The sequence below is a fragment of the Aotus nancymaae genome, unplaced genomic scaffold (genome assembly GCF_030222135.1).
Source record: "Aotus nancymaae isolate 86718 unplaced genomic scaffold, 86718_ANA_hifiasm-v0.15.2.pri h1tg000075l, whole genome shotgun sequence".
NCBI lineage: Eukaryota > Metazoa > Chordata > Mammalia > Primates > Aotidae > Aotus > Aotus nancymaae.
In genome coordinates this window covers 989,349-1,001,169 of record NW_026988490.1, presented here as the reverse complement: position 1 = coordinate 1,001,169, position 11,821 = coordinate 989,349, and the positions used below count along the sequence as shown (strand labels likewise).

General features: G+C 57.4%; 1 protein-coding gene, 1 long non-coding RNA gene and 7 other non-coding genes across 9 annotated transcripts; all 9 read right to left on the bottom strand.

Annotated features, from left to right (window-relative positions):
• Positions 1–176: 176 nt before the first annotated feature.
• Positions 177–258, bottom strand: LOC135271196 (small nucleolar RNA SNORD115). Its single transcript, XR_010339299.1, has one exon. It is a non-coding gene; the product is annotated as a small nucleolar RNA SNORD115 (small nucleolar RNA).
• Positions 259–319: 61 nt separating this feature from the next.
• LOC135271057 (uncharacterized) lies at positions 320–5,753 on the bottom strand. Its single transcript, XR_010339196.1, has 5 exons — positions 5,706–5,753; positions 4,515–4,565; positions 3,540–3,582; positions 1,711–1,755; positions 320–444 (listed from the first exon to the last, which is right to left on the bottom strand). It is a non-coding gene; the product is annotated as an uncharacterized LOC135271057 (long non-coding RNA).
• On the bottom strand, positions 2,001–2,082 carry LOC135271218 (small nucleolar RNA SNORD115). Its single transcript, XR_010339321.1, has one exon. It is a non-coding gene; the product is annotated as a small nucleolar RNA SNORD115 (small nucleolar RNA).
• LOC135271125 (small nucleolar RNA SNORD115) lies at positions 4,149–4,228 on the bottom strand. Its single transcript, XR_010339235.1, has one exon. It is a non-coding gene; the product is annotated as a small nucleolar RNA SNORD115 (small nucleolar RNA).
• A 151-nt stretch (positions 5,754–5,904) lies between the features above and the next one.
• LOC135271067 (uncharacterized) lies at positions 5,905–11,802 on the bottom strand. The gene is made up of 9 exons (XM_064367757.1): positions 11,790–11,802; positions 11,582–11,704; positions 11,152–11,196; positions 9,728–9,808; positions 9,302–9,346; positions 7,958–8,089; positions 7,561–7,577; positions 6,134–6,283; positions 5,905–5,919 (listed from the first exon to the last, which is right to left on the bottom strand). The coding sequence occupies exons 1-9, from the start codon at positions 11,800–11,802 to the stop codon at positions 5,905–5,907; spliced, it is 621 nt and encodes a 206-aa protein (XP_064223827.1).
• LOC135271202 (small nucleolar RNA SNORD115) lies at positions 5,996–6,077 on the bottom strand. Its single transcript, XR_010339305.1, has one exon. It is a non-coding gene; the product is annotated as a small nucleolar RNA SNORD115 (small nucleolar RNA).
• On the bottom strand, positions 7,821–7,902 carry LOC135271194 (small nucleolar RNA SNORD115). The gene has a single exon (XR_010339297.1). It is a non-coding gene; the product is annotated as a small nucleolar RNA SNORD115 (small nucleolar RNA).
• Positions 9,592–9,673, bottom strand: LOC135271117 (small nucleolar RNA SNORD115). Its single transcript, XR_010339230.1, has one exon. It is a non-coding gene; the product is annotated as a small nucleolar RNA SNORD115 (small nucleolar RNA).
• LOC135271114 (small nucleolar RNA SNORD115) lies at positions 11,444–11,525 on the bottom strand. The gene has a single exon (XR_010339227.1). It is a non-coding gene; the product is annotated as a small nucleolar RNA SNORD115 (small nucleolar RNA).
• Positions 11,803–11,821: the final 19 nt, after the last annotated feature.

Genomic DNA, 11,821 nt, shown 5'->3' with positions numbered 1-11,821 from the left:
ATGGGGCTCAGAAAGAAGCCACTAATGTTCCCCGGGCTGCCTCATGGAGGAGCACAGAGACAGGCTGGGCACATACAGAGGCCCTTCAGAGCCATTAGGTCTCCAGCGCAAAATACAGGGGCCCTGCTGGGGACTTGGGGATCCCAGCGTCATCTTCCAACATTCTCACCTAGGTTGGGCCTCAGCGTAATCCTATTGAGCATGATTTTTAAGTCATCACCTCTCTTCACGACAATATAAGGTTCTCATCATTGACCCAACCTAGGGCACCCACTCCCCAAGCATGAATCCAGTGGGACCAGGATGTGCTCACCAAGCTCAGTGCAGGAGACCAGGGCGCCGGGAAAGGCCTGAGCTTCAGCACATTATGGGCTGGGAACCCGGCTGACAGACACTGTCTCAGGGCCATTGTGCCCAAAGCAAGTCTTCCTCTGGGCTCACCATCTGGGGGGACAGGAGGAGTACATGTGTCCAAATAGAGCCTTGCATCTCTGTGTGAAAAGGGGTTAAAGGATACCCATGTGATGGGTCCATGTGGAACACTGACCCATCATCTATGCGGGGCACCCTTGGCCCTCCCCGTCACCAAACCCTGAAAAGACAGGGCAGGCTGGTCACTGGGTTCGGGCAAGATGCCTGGGCTGCGCCCTACTACCAGCCCAGAGAGCACCTCCACTGCCCCTGCTGGCTCCCCAGCATGATCCCAGGACTGCCCTGTGACCACTGGGCATGGGCCACAGCCACCAACCAGCTCATGGCCAACCAAGGAGGAAGGTACGCACCATGCAAATCTGGCAGTCACATAGCCTGCCCCTGGGCGTGGTGGGCAACCGCCGAGGCGCCCTCTCCAGGTGTGCACTGAAAATCACAGCCTGGGAACCCAGGCCACGTGCTTTCACTGGTGGGACCCCATCCATATCCCACACACCTCCCAAACACAGAGCCGGGCCACACTCAGCCAATTAATGGCTACACGGTATCTTCTCCTTTCCTTGGGCCCAAGACCCTGCCACCCTGGAGGTGACCCCATGGCTCAGAAAAAACTGGATGGCAAATTCCCGGTACAGGGACAGTAGGCCACCCCACCTCAGAACGCTACCATTACTGCCACTAAAACTCGGAGAACGGGTGACCCCCAATGGGATGCAGGCTGACCCCATAGCCCAAAGCCCATGGGTCCCATGGCTGGCCTGCAGCACCACCAGGCGCCAGCCGGATCTCAGCCTTGACCCAACCCCACTGAAACTGCACCACCCCCATCAGGCTGATATATGCCACTGGGATGGCCCATTGTTCAACAGGGTTGGCCCCACTCAGGGCCACAGGGGGGATGAGATTCTTGAACCTCCACAACCTGGAACAAACTGGGGGACTCAGAGCTTCCACATGACATTCATGGCACCCCAGACCCTCTCTGGCTCACCTCAGTACTCAAGGCCTGACCCACACACCAGCTCTCAACTGGGCCATGTCTTGCATGGGGCTGAAGAAACCCTTTGCTATCTGGACCATGATCACCCCTGCAGGGCTTCAGGGAAGGCATCCTCCTCAGGTAAAATTCCCAAGGAAGCTGCCCTCCTGAAGAAACCATCCCTCCTTGGTGGGGATTCAGGTCAGCTCCCGGGGGAAAGACTCATGGCCCGAAGGTTGACCCTCAGCAACCCCACATGGCCTGGCTCAGGACCCATGACCCCAGCAGGATTCACTCACCCATGCTGGTCAATGCCAGGAGGCCACCCTTGGCAGAAGGGCTCACTAAAAGACACAAGGAAAGAGTGGGGGCTCAGGAGGAGCCACCCACGTGCCCTGCCCCCAGGGAACAGGAGCACCAACACCAAGCCCGCACAGGGAGCCTGAGCTGCCTCACAGAGGAGGGCAGAGACAGGGCTGGGCCCCCTCCAGATGGCCTTCAGGGCCTCCAGGTCTCTAGCCCAAAATACAGTGGCCTTGCCAGAGATCTGGGGATCCCAGCATCCTCTACCAAAATTCTCCCCTAGGCTGGGCCTCAGCGTAATCCTATTGAGCATGATTTTTAAGTCATCACCTCTCTTCAGGACAATATAAGGTTCTCATCACAGACCCAACCTAGAGTACCCTCTCTCCAAGCATGCATCCAGCCAGACTCAGATGAGCTCACCTGCTCCATGCAGGAGACCAGGGCACCAGGAAGGGCCTGAGGTTCAGTGTAACAGGGCCTGGGCACCTGGCAGATGGCCTCTGGCCTGGGCATAGTGGGCCCAATGCAAGCCTCCTCCAGGTTCACCATCCAGGGGGACAGGAGGAGGACCCATTTGATGGGATCCATGTGAAATACTGACCTGTCATGGACATGGGGCACCCTTGGCCCTCCCCGCCATGACACCCTGGAAGGAAAGGGCAGGTGGGTCACTGGGCTCCGGCAAGACACCTGTGCTGTGCCTACTGCAGGCCTCAAGATAACCTTCGTTGCCCACGCCGGCTGTTCCACATGAACCCGAGGCTGCACAGAGACCCCTGGACATGGGCCAGGGCCACCAAACAGCTCACGGCCTACAAAGGAGGCTGGTCCTGACGCCAGGAGCTGCTGCAGATGTGGCAGTTGCATAGCCTGCCCCTGGGCATGGTGAGCCCCCAACCAGGCACCCTGTCCATGTGCATACTGGAAATCTCAGCCTGGGGCCCCATGGCTACGTGCTTTCTCTGGTGCGTCCCCATCCATGTCCTACACACCTCCCAAACTCAGAGCCAGGCCATATTTGACCAATCAGGGGCCACATGGTGTCTTCTCCATTTCTTGGGCCCAAGACCCCACCACCTGCAGGTGATGTCATGGCTCAGAAGCAGCCTGGGCAGCAAATTCCTCAACAAGGTCCCTCAACAGCGGGCCTTCCCACCTAAAGAGGCCACCCATCCTTACACTGGGACTCAGGAAAGGTGTGGCCTCCAGCAAGATGTGGGCTGCTGACCTTGCCCGAAGCCCTTGAGTCCCCGGGCCAGCCTGCAGCACTATCAGGAGCCAGACAGAGCTCAACTGTGACACAACCCCATTGAAACAGCAACACACCCCCACCAGGCTCAATGTGGCGCCATTGGGATGGCTCAGTGCTCAACAGCGTCAGGCCCATTCAGGGCCATGGATGGGCGTGAACCTTGAAACACTAAGGCCTGACCCTGTGGGCCTGACCGCTCAGTCACCACCCCCACAACAACCCCGAGGACCGAGAGTTTCTGCATGACTCCTGTGATGCCCCGAAGCCTGTGTAGCACTCTGCATGTGGCCTGGGCAGTTCTCCAGGCCTGACCCATGCACAGAGTCTCATCTGGGAGCTGCCCTGCATGGGCCTGAAGAAACTCTTTGCTGCTTCAACCATGGTCACTTCTGCAGGTCTTCAAAGAAGACATCCTCTATGGGACCCATTCGGAAGAAAGCAGCTTTCCTGGAGAACCCATCCCTCCTCAGTGGGGATTTCCTGGCTCCTTGAGGAAACTCTCGTCCCAAAGGCTGACCTGGCGTCCCCACACAGGGCTCATGGACGACGACGCCATCAGGTTCAACTCACCTATGCCAGTCAAGGCTGGGGGCCACCTGGGCATAAGAGCTCACTGAAAGACACAAGGGAGAAGGGGGACTCAGGGAGGAGCCGCCATCCTGTCCTGCCCTTGGGGTATGGGACTCTAACACCAAGCCTGCACAGAAAGCCTGGGCTGCCTCATAAAGAAGCGCAGAGACTGGGTTGGGGGCCGCCTCAATACCCTTCAGGGTCTCGAGGTCTCCAACTGAATATACAGTGGTCTTGCCAGGGATCTCGAGATCCCAGCATCCTCTTCCAAAATTCTCACCTAGGCTGGGCCTCAGCGTAATCCTATTGAGCATGATTTTTTTTTGTTGTTGTTGTTGTTTTTTTGAGACGGTGTTTCGCTCTTGTTACCCAGGCTGGAGTGCAATGGCGCGATCTCCGCTCACCGCAACCTCCGCCTCCTGGGTTCAGGCAATTCTCCTGCCTCAGTCTCCTGAGTAGCTGGGATTACAGGCACCCGCCACTGTGCCCAGCTAATTTTTTGTATTTTTAGTAGAGATGGGGTTTCACCATGTTGACCAGGAAGGTCTTGATCTCTTGACCTCGTGATCCACCCGCCTCAGCCTCCCAAAGTGCTGGGATTACAGGCGTGAGCCACTGCGCCGGCCTTGAGCATGATTTTTAAGTCATCACCTCTCTTCAGGACAATACAAGGTTCTCATCGTCGACCTAATGGAGGAGACCCCCCCGCCGTGCATGCATCCAGCGGAACCCAGATAGGCTCACTAGTGCAGGAGACCAGGGCACCAGGAAGGGCTCAAGCTTCAACGTACCAGGGTCTGGGGACATGGCTGACGGACCCTGGCCTGGAAATATTGGGACCAACACAAATCTTCCTCTGGGTTCACCATCTCGGGGGACAGGAGGAGAACATGTGTCCAAATAGGACCTCATGCCTTCATGTGGGGAAGGTGAGTAGGGAATACCCATGTGATAAGATCCTTGCAGAACACTGACCCGTCATGGAGATGGACATGGAGCACGTTTGGCCTTCCCTGGCACCAAACCCTGGAAGAAAAGGTCAGGCGGGTCACTGGTGTTGCCCAAGAAGCCCAGGCTGCACCCTACTGCAGGTCCCAAGAGCATCTTCACTGCCCCGCTGGCTGTACTGAACAATGCCAGGGCTGCCCTGGGACCACTGGGCATGGGCCAGAGCCACCAATCAGCTCATAGCCTGTCAGGAATCTGCCTGGATGCCACGCCCTGTTAAGGACTTGCCAGTCGAGAGCCTGCCCCGGCCCCTCTCCAAGTGTGCATCGGAAATCATAGTCTGGGGCTCCAGGGCCACATACTTTCTTTCATGGGTCCCATCCATGCCCTGTACACCTCCCAAACACAGAGCCAGGCCATATTCAGCCAATCTGGGGACACATAGTGCACTCTCCTTTCCTTGGGCCCAAGAGGCTGCCACCCTGGAGGTGACCTCAAGGCTCAGACACAGCCTGGGTAGCAAATTCCCAGGACAGGTTGCTCGACAGGGAGGCTTCCCACCTTAGGAAGACACCATTCCCTCCATTAAACCTCTAGGAAGGGGTGAACCCAAGCATGACCCAAGCTGTCCCCATGGCCCAAAGCCCACAATGTCCAGGGCCAGCCTGCAGCACCAAGAGACACTGCCCAGAGCTCAGCCATGACCTAGCCCCAGGGAAACAGCACCACCCACAACCAGACTCATGGAGGCGCCATTGGGATGGCCCACTGCTCAACAGGGTCAGTCCCATTCAGGGGCGTGGGTCAGGGAAGATCCTTGAAACCCCACAGCATGACTCCCACAGGCCTGATCGCCCACACCACCTCTTCACAAACGAAAAACCCCGCGAAAGTCCCTCATGCCCCCAAGCCTCTACAGCCATCTCAAGTGTCCTGGGAAGCCCTCTAGGCTTGACCAATGCAACGAGTCTCAGCTGGGAGCTGCCCTGCATGGGGCTGAATGAACCCTTTCCTGCCTGGACCACCAATACCCCTACCGGGCTTCAGGATAGGGTCCTCCTTGGATCTGATTCCAAAGTAAGTGGCCCTTCTGGAGAACTCATCCACGGTGGGAATTCAGGTCAACACTTTTGGGAAACCCTCATGGCCCGAAGGCGAATGCTTGGTTACCCCACTCTTCCACACTCATGACCCACGACCCCAGCAGGATCCACTCACCTATGCAAGTCAATGCCAAAGGGCTCACTTGGGCAGAAGAGCTCACTGAAAGACACAAAGGGAGAACAAGGGCTCAGGGAGGAGCCGCCAACATGCCCCACCCCAAGGAACCAGAGCACCCACACCAAGCCCACACAGGGAGCCAGGGCTGCCTCATGGAGGAGCACAGAGACAGGGTTGAACCCCCTCAAGATACCCTTCAGGGCCTTGAAGTCTTTAGCCCAAAATACAGCGGCCCTGTCAGTGACCTTGGGAGCCCAGTGTCCACTTCCAAAATTCTCACCTAGGCTGGGCCTCAGTGTAATCCTATTGAGCATGATTTTTAAGTCATCACCTCTCTTCAGGACAATATGAGGTTCTCATCATTGACCCAACCCAGTGCACCCCCCTCCCCATTCATGCATCCAGTGGGACCCAGATGGGCTCACCAGCTCCATGCAGGAGACCAGGGCACCAGGAAGGACTAGAGCTTTCGTGCAATAGGGCCTCAGCACCTGGCTCATGGCCTCTGCTCTGGGCACAACGGGCCAATGCAAGTCTTCCTCAGGGCTCACCATCTGGGGGGACAGGAGGATGACCTATTTGATGGGATCCAAGGGAAATACCTGTCATGGACATGGGGCACCCTTGGCCCTCCCTGCCACTGAACCCTGGTAGGACAAGGCAGGTGGGTCACTGGGCTTGGGCAAGACACCTGGGCTGCACCTACAGCAGGCCTCAGGATGACCTCCATGACTGCTCCCCATGACCCCAGGGCTGCACAGACCCCTGGGCATGGGCCAGGGCCATCAACCAGCTCACAGCCAGCAAAGAAGGCTGGTCCTGATGCCAGGCACTATTGCAGACCTGACAGTTGCATACCTGCCCCTGGGTATGGGGGGGTGCCCAACAGGCACCCTCTCAAAGCGCACATCGGAAATCTCAGCCTGGGGCCCCATGGCTACGTGCTTTCTCTGGTGCGTCCCCATCCATGTCCTACACACCTCCCAAACTCAGAGCGGGCCATATTCGACCAATCAGGGGCCACATGGTGTCTTCTCCATTCCTTCTCCAGGCTCAAGACCCTGCCACCAGGAGGTGATGTCATGGCTCAGAAGCAGCCTGGGCAGCAAATACCTCAACAAGATCCCTCAGCAGCGGGCCTTCCCACTTAAGGAGGCCACCCATCCTTACACTGGGACTCAGGAAAGGCATGACCCCCGCAAGAGGACACAGGCTGCTGACCTGGTCCAAAGCCCACAAGTCCCTGAGCCAGCCTGCGTCACCAACAGGAGCCGGCCAGAGCTCAACTGTGACCGAACCCCGTTGAAACAGCAACGCACCCCCACCAGGCTCAATGTGGCACCACTGGGATGGCTCAGTGCTCAACAGCGTCAGGCCCATTCAGGGCCATGGGTGGGCGTGAACCTTGAAACACTAAGGCCTGACCCTGTGGGCCTAACCGCTCAGTCACCACCCCCGCAACAACCCCAAGGATTGAGAGCTCCTGCATGACTTCTGTGGTGCCCCTAAGCCTGTGTGGCACCCCATAAGTGGCCTGGGCAGTTCTCCAGGTCTGACCCATGCACAGAGTCTCATCTGGGAGCTGTCCTAACGGAGCTGAAGAAACTCTTAGTTGCTTGAACCATCATCACCTCTGCAGGTTTTCAGAGAAGACGTCCTCTATGGGACCGATTAGGAAGAAATTGGCCCTCCTGGAGAACCCATCCCTCCCTAGTGGGGAACCCATTCCCCGGCTCCCTGAGGAAACCCTCCTGTCCCAAAGGCTGAACCAGCATCCCCACGCAGCCTGGTTCATGGACCATGACGCCAGCAGATGCTACTTACCTATGCCAGTCAATGCCAGGGGGCCTACCTGGACAGAAGAGCTCACTGAAAGACACAAAGGATAAGGGGGACTCAGGGAGGAGCCGCCAACCTGCCTCGCCCCCAGGGAATGGGACTCTGACACCAAGTCCCCACAGGGAGCCTGGGTTGCCTCACAGAGGAGCACAGAGACAAGGTTGGGGGGCTCCAAGACACCCCTCAGGGCCTTGAGGTCTCCAACCAAATATACAGCAGTCTGCCAGGGACCTCGAGATCCCAGTGTCCTCTTCCAAAATTCTCACCTAGGCTGGGCCTCAGCGTAATCCTATTGAGCATGATTTTTAAGTCATCACCTCTCTTCAGAACAATATAAAGTTCTCATCATTGACCCAACTGAAGCCAACCTCCTCCCACACATACATCCAGTGGGACCCAGACAGGCTCACCACAGCTCAGTGCAGGAGACCAGGGCGTCAAGAAGGACCTGAGCTTCAGTGCACCAGGGGCTGGGCACGTGGCTGATGGACACAGGCCCAGAGACACTGGGCCCAACGCAAGTCTTCCTCTGGGTTCACCATCTAGGGGGACAGGAGGAGGACATGTGTCCAAATAGGGCCTCATGCTTCCATGTGAGGAAGGTGAGTTGGGGATACCCATCACCAATGTGATGGGATCCATTTGGAAGACTGACCTGTCAGGGACACGGACACGGAGCACCCTTGGCCCTCCCTGCTACCAAACCCAGGAAGCCCAGGCTGCACCCTACTGCAGGTCCCAAGAGCATCTCCACTGCCCGCCAGCTGCCCTGAACGAGGTCAGGGCCACCCTGGGACCACTGGGCATAGGCCAGGGCCACCAACCAGCTCATGGTCAAACAGGAGGCTGGCACGGATGCCACGTGCCACTGCTGAGAGCCTGTCCCTGCCCATGTCCCGTGTGAACCAGAAATCACAGCCTGGGGCTCCAGGGCCACATAGTTTCTCTAATGGGTCCCATCCATGCCCTGCACACCTCCCAAACACAGAGCTGGGCCACACTCAACCAATCTGGGGACATATGGTGTGCTCCCCTTTCCTTGGGCCCAAAATGCCACCATCCTGGAGGTGATCCCATGGCTCAGAAACAGCCTATGTGGCAAATTCCCAGGACAGGTTAATGGACAGGGAGCCTTCCCACCTTAGGAAGACACCATTCCCTCCATTCAACCTCTAGGAAGGTTGACCTTCCCAAGCATAACTCAAGCTGTCCCCATGGCCCAAAGCCCATGAGGTTCAGGGCCAGCCTGCAGCACCAAGAGGTGCTGGCCAGAGCTCAGCCTTGACCTAACCCCAGGGAAACAGCACCACCCACCACCAGACTCAAGGTGGCACCACTGCTCAACAGGATTGGTCCCATCAGGGGCATGGAGCAGGGGGCAATCCTTGAAACTCCATAGCATGACTCCCATGGGCTTGATCACCCATCCCTGTCCTCTGATGGAAAGCCTCTGTGAGACCCCCATAGCACCTGCAACCACCTCACGTGACCTGGGCAGTCCTCAAGGCCTGATCGACGTACTGAGTCTCAGCTGGGAGCTGTCCTGAGTGGGGCTGAATGAACCCTTTCTTGCCTGACCACCAACAGCCCTGCCAGGCTTCAGAATAGGTATCCTCCTTGGATCCAATTCCCAAGGAAGCAGCCCTTCTAGAGAACTCATCCCTGGTGGGAATTCAGGTCAATGCTCTTAGGAAATGCTCAGTGACCCCACTCTGCCATGCTCATGACCCATGACCCCAGCAGGATCCACTCACTTATGCGAGTCAATGCCAAAGGGCCCACCTGGGCAGAAGAGCTGACTGAAAGACACAAGGGGAGTAGAGGGGTTCAGGGAGGAGCTGCCAACATGCTCCACCCCAGGGAACCAGAGCACCCACACCAAGCCCGCACAGGGAGCCAGGGCTGTCTCATGGAGGAGCGCAGAGACAGGGTTGGATCCACTCAAGATGTCCTTCAGGGCCTTGAGATCCCTAGCCCAAAATACAGTGGCCCTGCCGGTGACCTTGGGAGCCCAGTGTCCACTTCCAGAATTCTCCCCTAGGCTGGGCCTCAGCGTAATCCTATTGAGCATGATTTTTAAGTCATCACCTCTCTTCAGGACGATATAAAGTTCTCATCATTTACCTAAATCAGGGACCCCCTCCCCTCACAAACATCCAGTGGAACCTGGAAGTACTCACCACAGCTCTGTGCAAGAGACCACAGTGCCAGGAAGGGCCTGAGCTTCAGCGCACCAAGGGCTGGGACCTGGCTGATGGGCACTGGCCAAGGAAAAGGGGGGCACAGGTGGAGGACATGTGACCACCTTCCATGGGGAGAAGGGGTGGCAGGTGCCAGCTTACGCTTGGGCCCCCTCCATGGTCACATGTGATGAGATCCATGAGAATACTGACTCATCACTGATGCAGGGCACCCTTGGCCCTCCCTCCCCCTCAACCCAGGAAGGGCAGGGCAGGAAGGTCACTGGGTTCAGGCAAAACACCCAGGCTCTGCCATACTGCAGACTTCGAGAGTACCTCCACTGCCCAAAATGGCGCCCCCCGCATGACCCCAGGCCTGACCCGGAACCAATGGTCACAGCCCCAGGCCACCAACCAGGTCATGGTCAACCAAGCAGGCTGTCCCAGATGCCAAGCATCACTGCAGACTTGGCAGTGGCACAGCCTGCCCCTGGGCGTGGTAGGCATGTATACAGGTGACCTCTCCAAGAGTACACCAGAAATCACAGCCGGAGGCTGCAGGGTCACTTGCTTTCTCTGGTGGATCTCCATCCACACTCCACACACCTCCCAGACACAGAGTCAGCCATACATGGCCAATCAGGAGCCACATGGTGCCCTCTCCTTTGCTTGGTCCCAAGATGCCACACGCTGCAGGTGACACCATGGCTCCCAAGCAGCCTGAGCAACAAATTCCCAGTAGAGGTCCTTCAACAGTGGGCCTTCCCACCTCAGGAGGCCACCCTTCACGACACTCAACCTCAAAGAAAGGGTGACCCCCAGCGAGATGCAGGCTGCCCCTTGGCCCAAAGCCCACGAGTCCCAGGGCTGGCCTGTAGAACCATCAGGTACCGGCCAGACCTCGGCCTTGACCCAACCCCAGGGAAACAACACTGTCCCCCACCAGGCTCTAGGAGACCCACTGGGATGGCCCATTGCTCAACAGGGATGGTCATTCAGGGCCATGAGTTGGGCAGGGTCCTTGAATCTCTGCAACTCAACCCCATGGGCCCATTCACACACCACACTCTGGGGACCAAGAGCTCCCCTGTAACTCCTGTGGCACCCTGTAGCCCATCCTGCACTTTTCATGTGGCCTGGGCAGTCCTCAAGGCCTTACCAGAGCACCAGGTCTCAGCTAGGTGCTGCCCTGTGTTGGGCAGAAGGAACCCTTTCCTGCCTGGACCACCATCACCCCTTCAGGGCTTCACGAAGGGCGTTCTCTAGGGTCAGATTCCCAGTGATGTGACTCTCCTGGAGAAACGTTCCCTCCCCAGTGGAAAACAGGTTGGCACTCTGAGAAAACATTAGTGGCTGGAAGGCTGACTCTCAATGACCCCATTCTGTCTCACTTATGGCCCATGACCCCAACAGGATGCACTCACCTATGCCACTTAAGTCCACAGGCCCCACTTGGGCAGAAGAGTTCACTGAAAGACACAAGGGGAGTAGAGGGGTTCAGGAAGGAGCCGCCAACATGGCTCACCCCCGGGAAACCAGAGCCAGGACACCAAGCCCACACAGGGAGCCTGGGCTGCCTCACAGAGGTGCTCAGAGACAGAGTTGGGACCCTCCGAGACACTTTTCAGGGCCTCAAGTTCTCCAGTCCAAAATAAGTTTGGCCCTGCCAGGGATCTCAGGATCCCAGTGTCCTCTTCCAAAATCCTCACCTAGGCTGGGCCTCAGCGTAATCCTATTGAGCATGATTTCTAAGTCATCATCTCTCTTCAGGACAATGTAAGGTTCTCATCATCAACCCAACACAGTGCACCCCGCTCCCTATGCATGCATCCAGCAGGACCTAGATGTGCTCACCAAGATCCGTGCAGGAGACCAGGGCGACAGGAAGGGCCAGAGCTTCAGCGCACCAGGTGCTGGGCACCTGGCTGCTGGCCACTGGCCCAGGAACAGCAGGTGGGATGCAATTCTTCTTCCAGTCTCACCATCTGGGGAACAGGTGTAGAATATGTATGCAAAATGACCGCCATGTGGGGAAGGAGGTAGGTGGTGCCAGCTCATGCACTGTCATCCTCCATGGACACATGTGATGAGATC

Bases quoted from the DNA above. Each gene is read 5' to 3' on its own strand.
- LOC135271067 (XM_064367757.1), bottom strand. The intron at 11,197-11,581 runs GTGAGCACATCT...TGTGTCTTTCAG, and splicing joins GGTCTCCTGCACGGATCTTG to TGAACTCTTCTGCCCAAGTG. The intron at 9,809-11,151 runs GTGAGTGCATCC...TTCCTTGGCCAG, and splicing joins TGTGGACTTAAGTGGCATAG to TGCCCATCAGCCAGGTCCCA.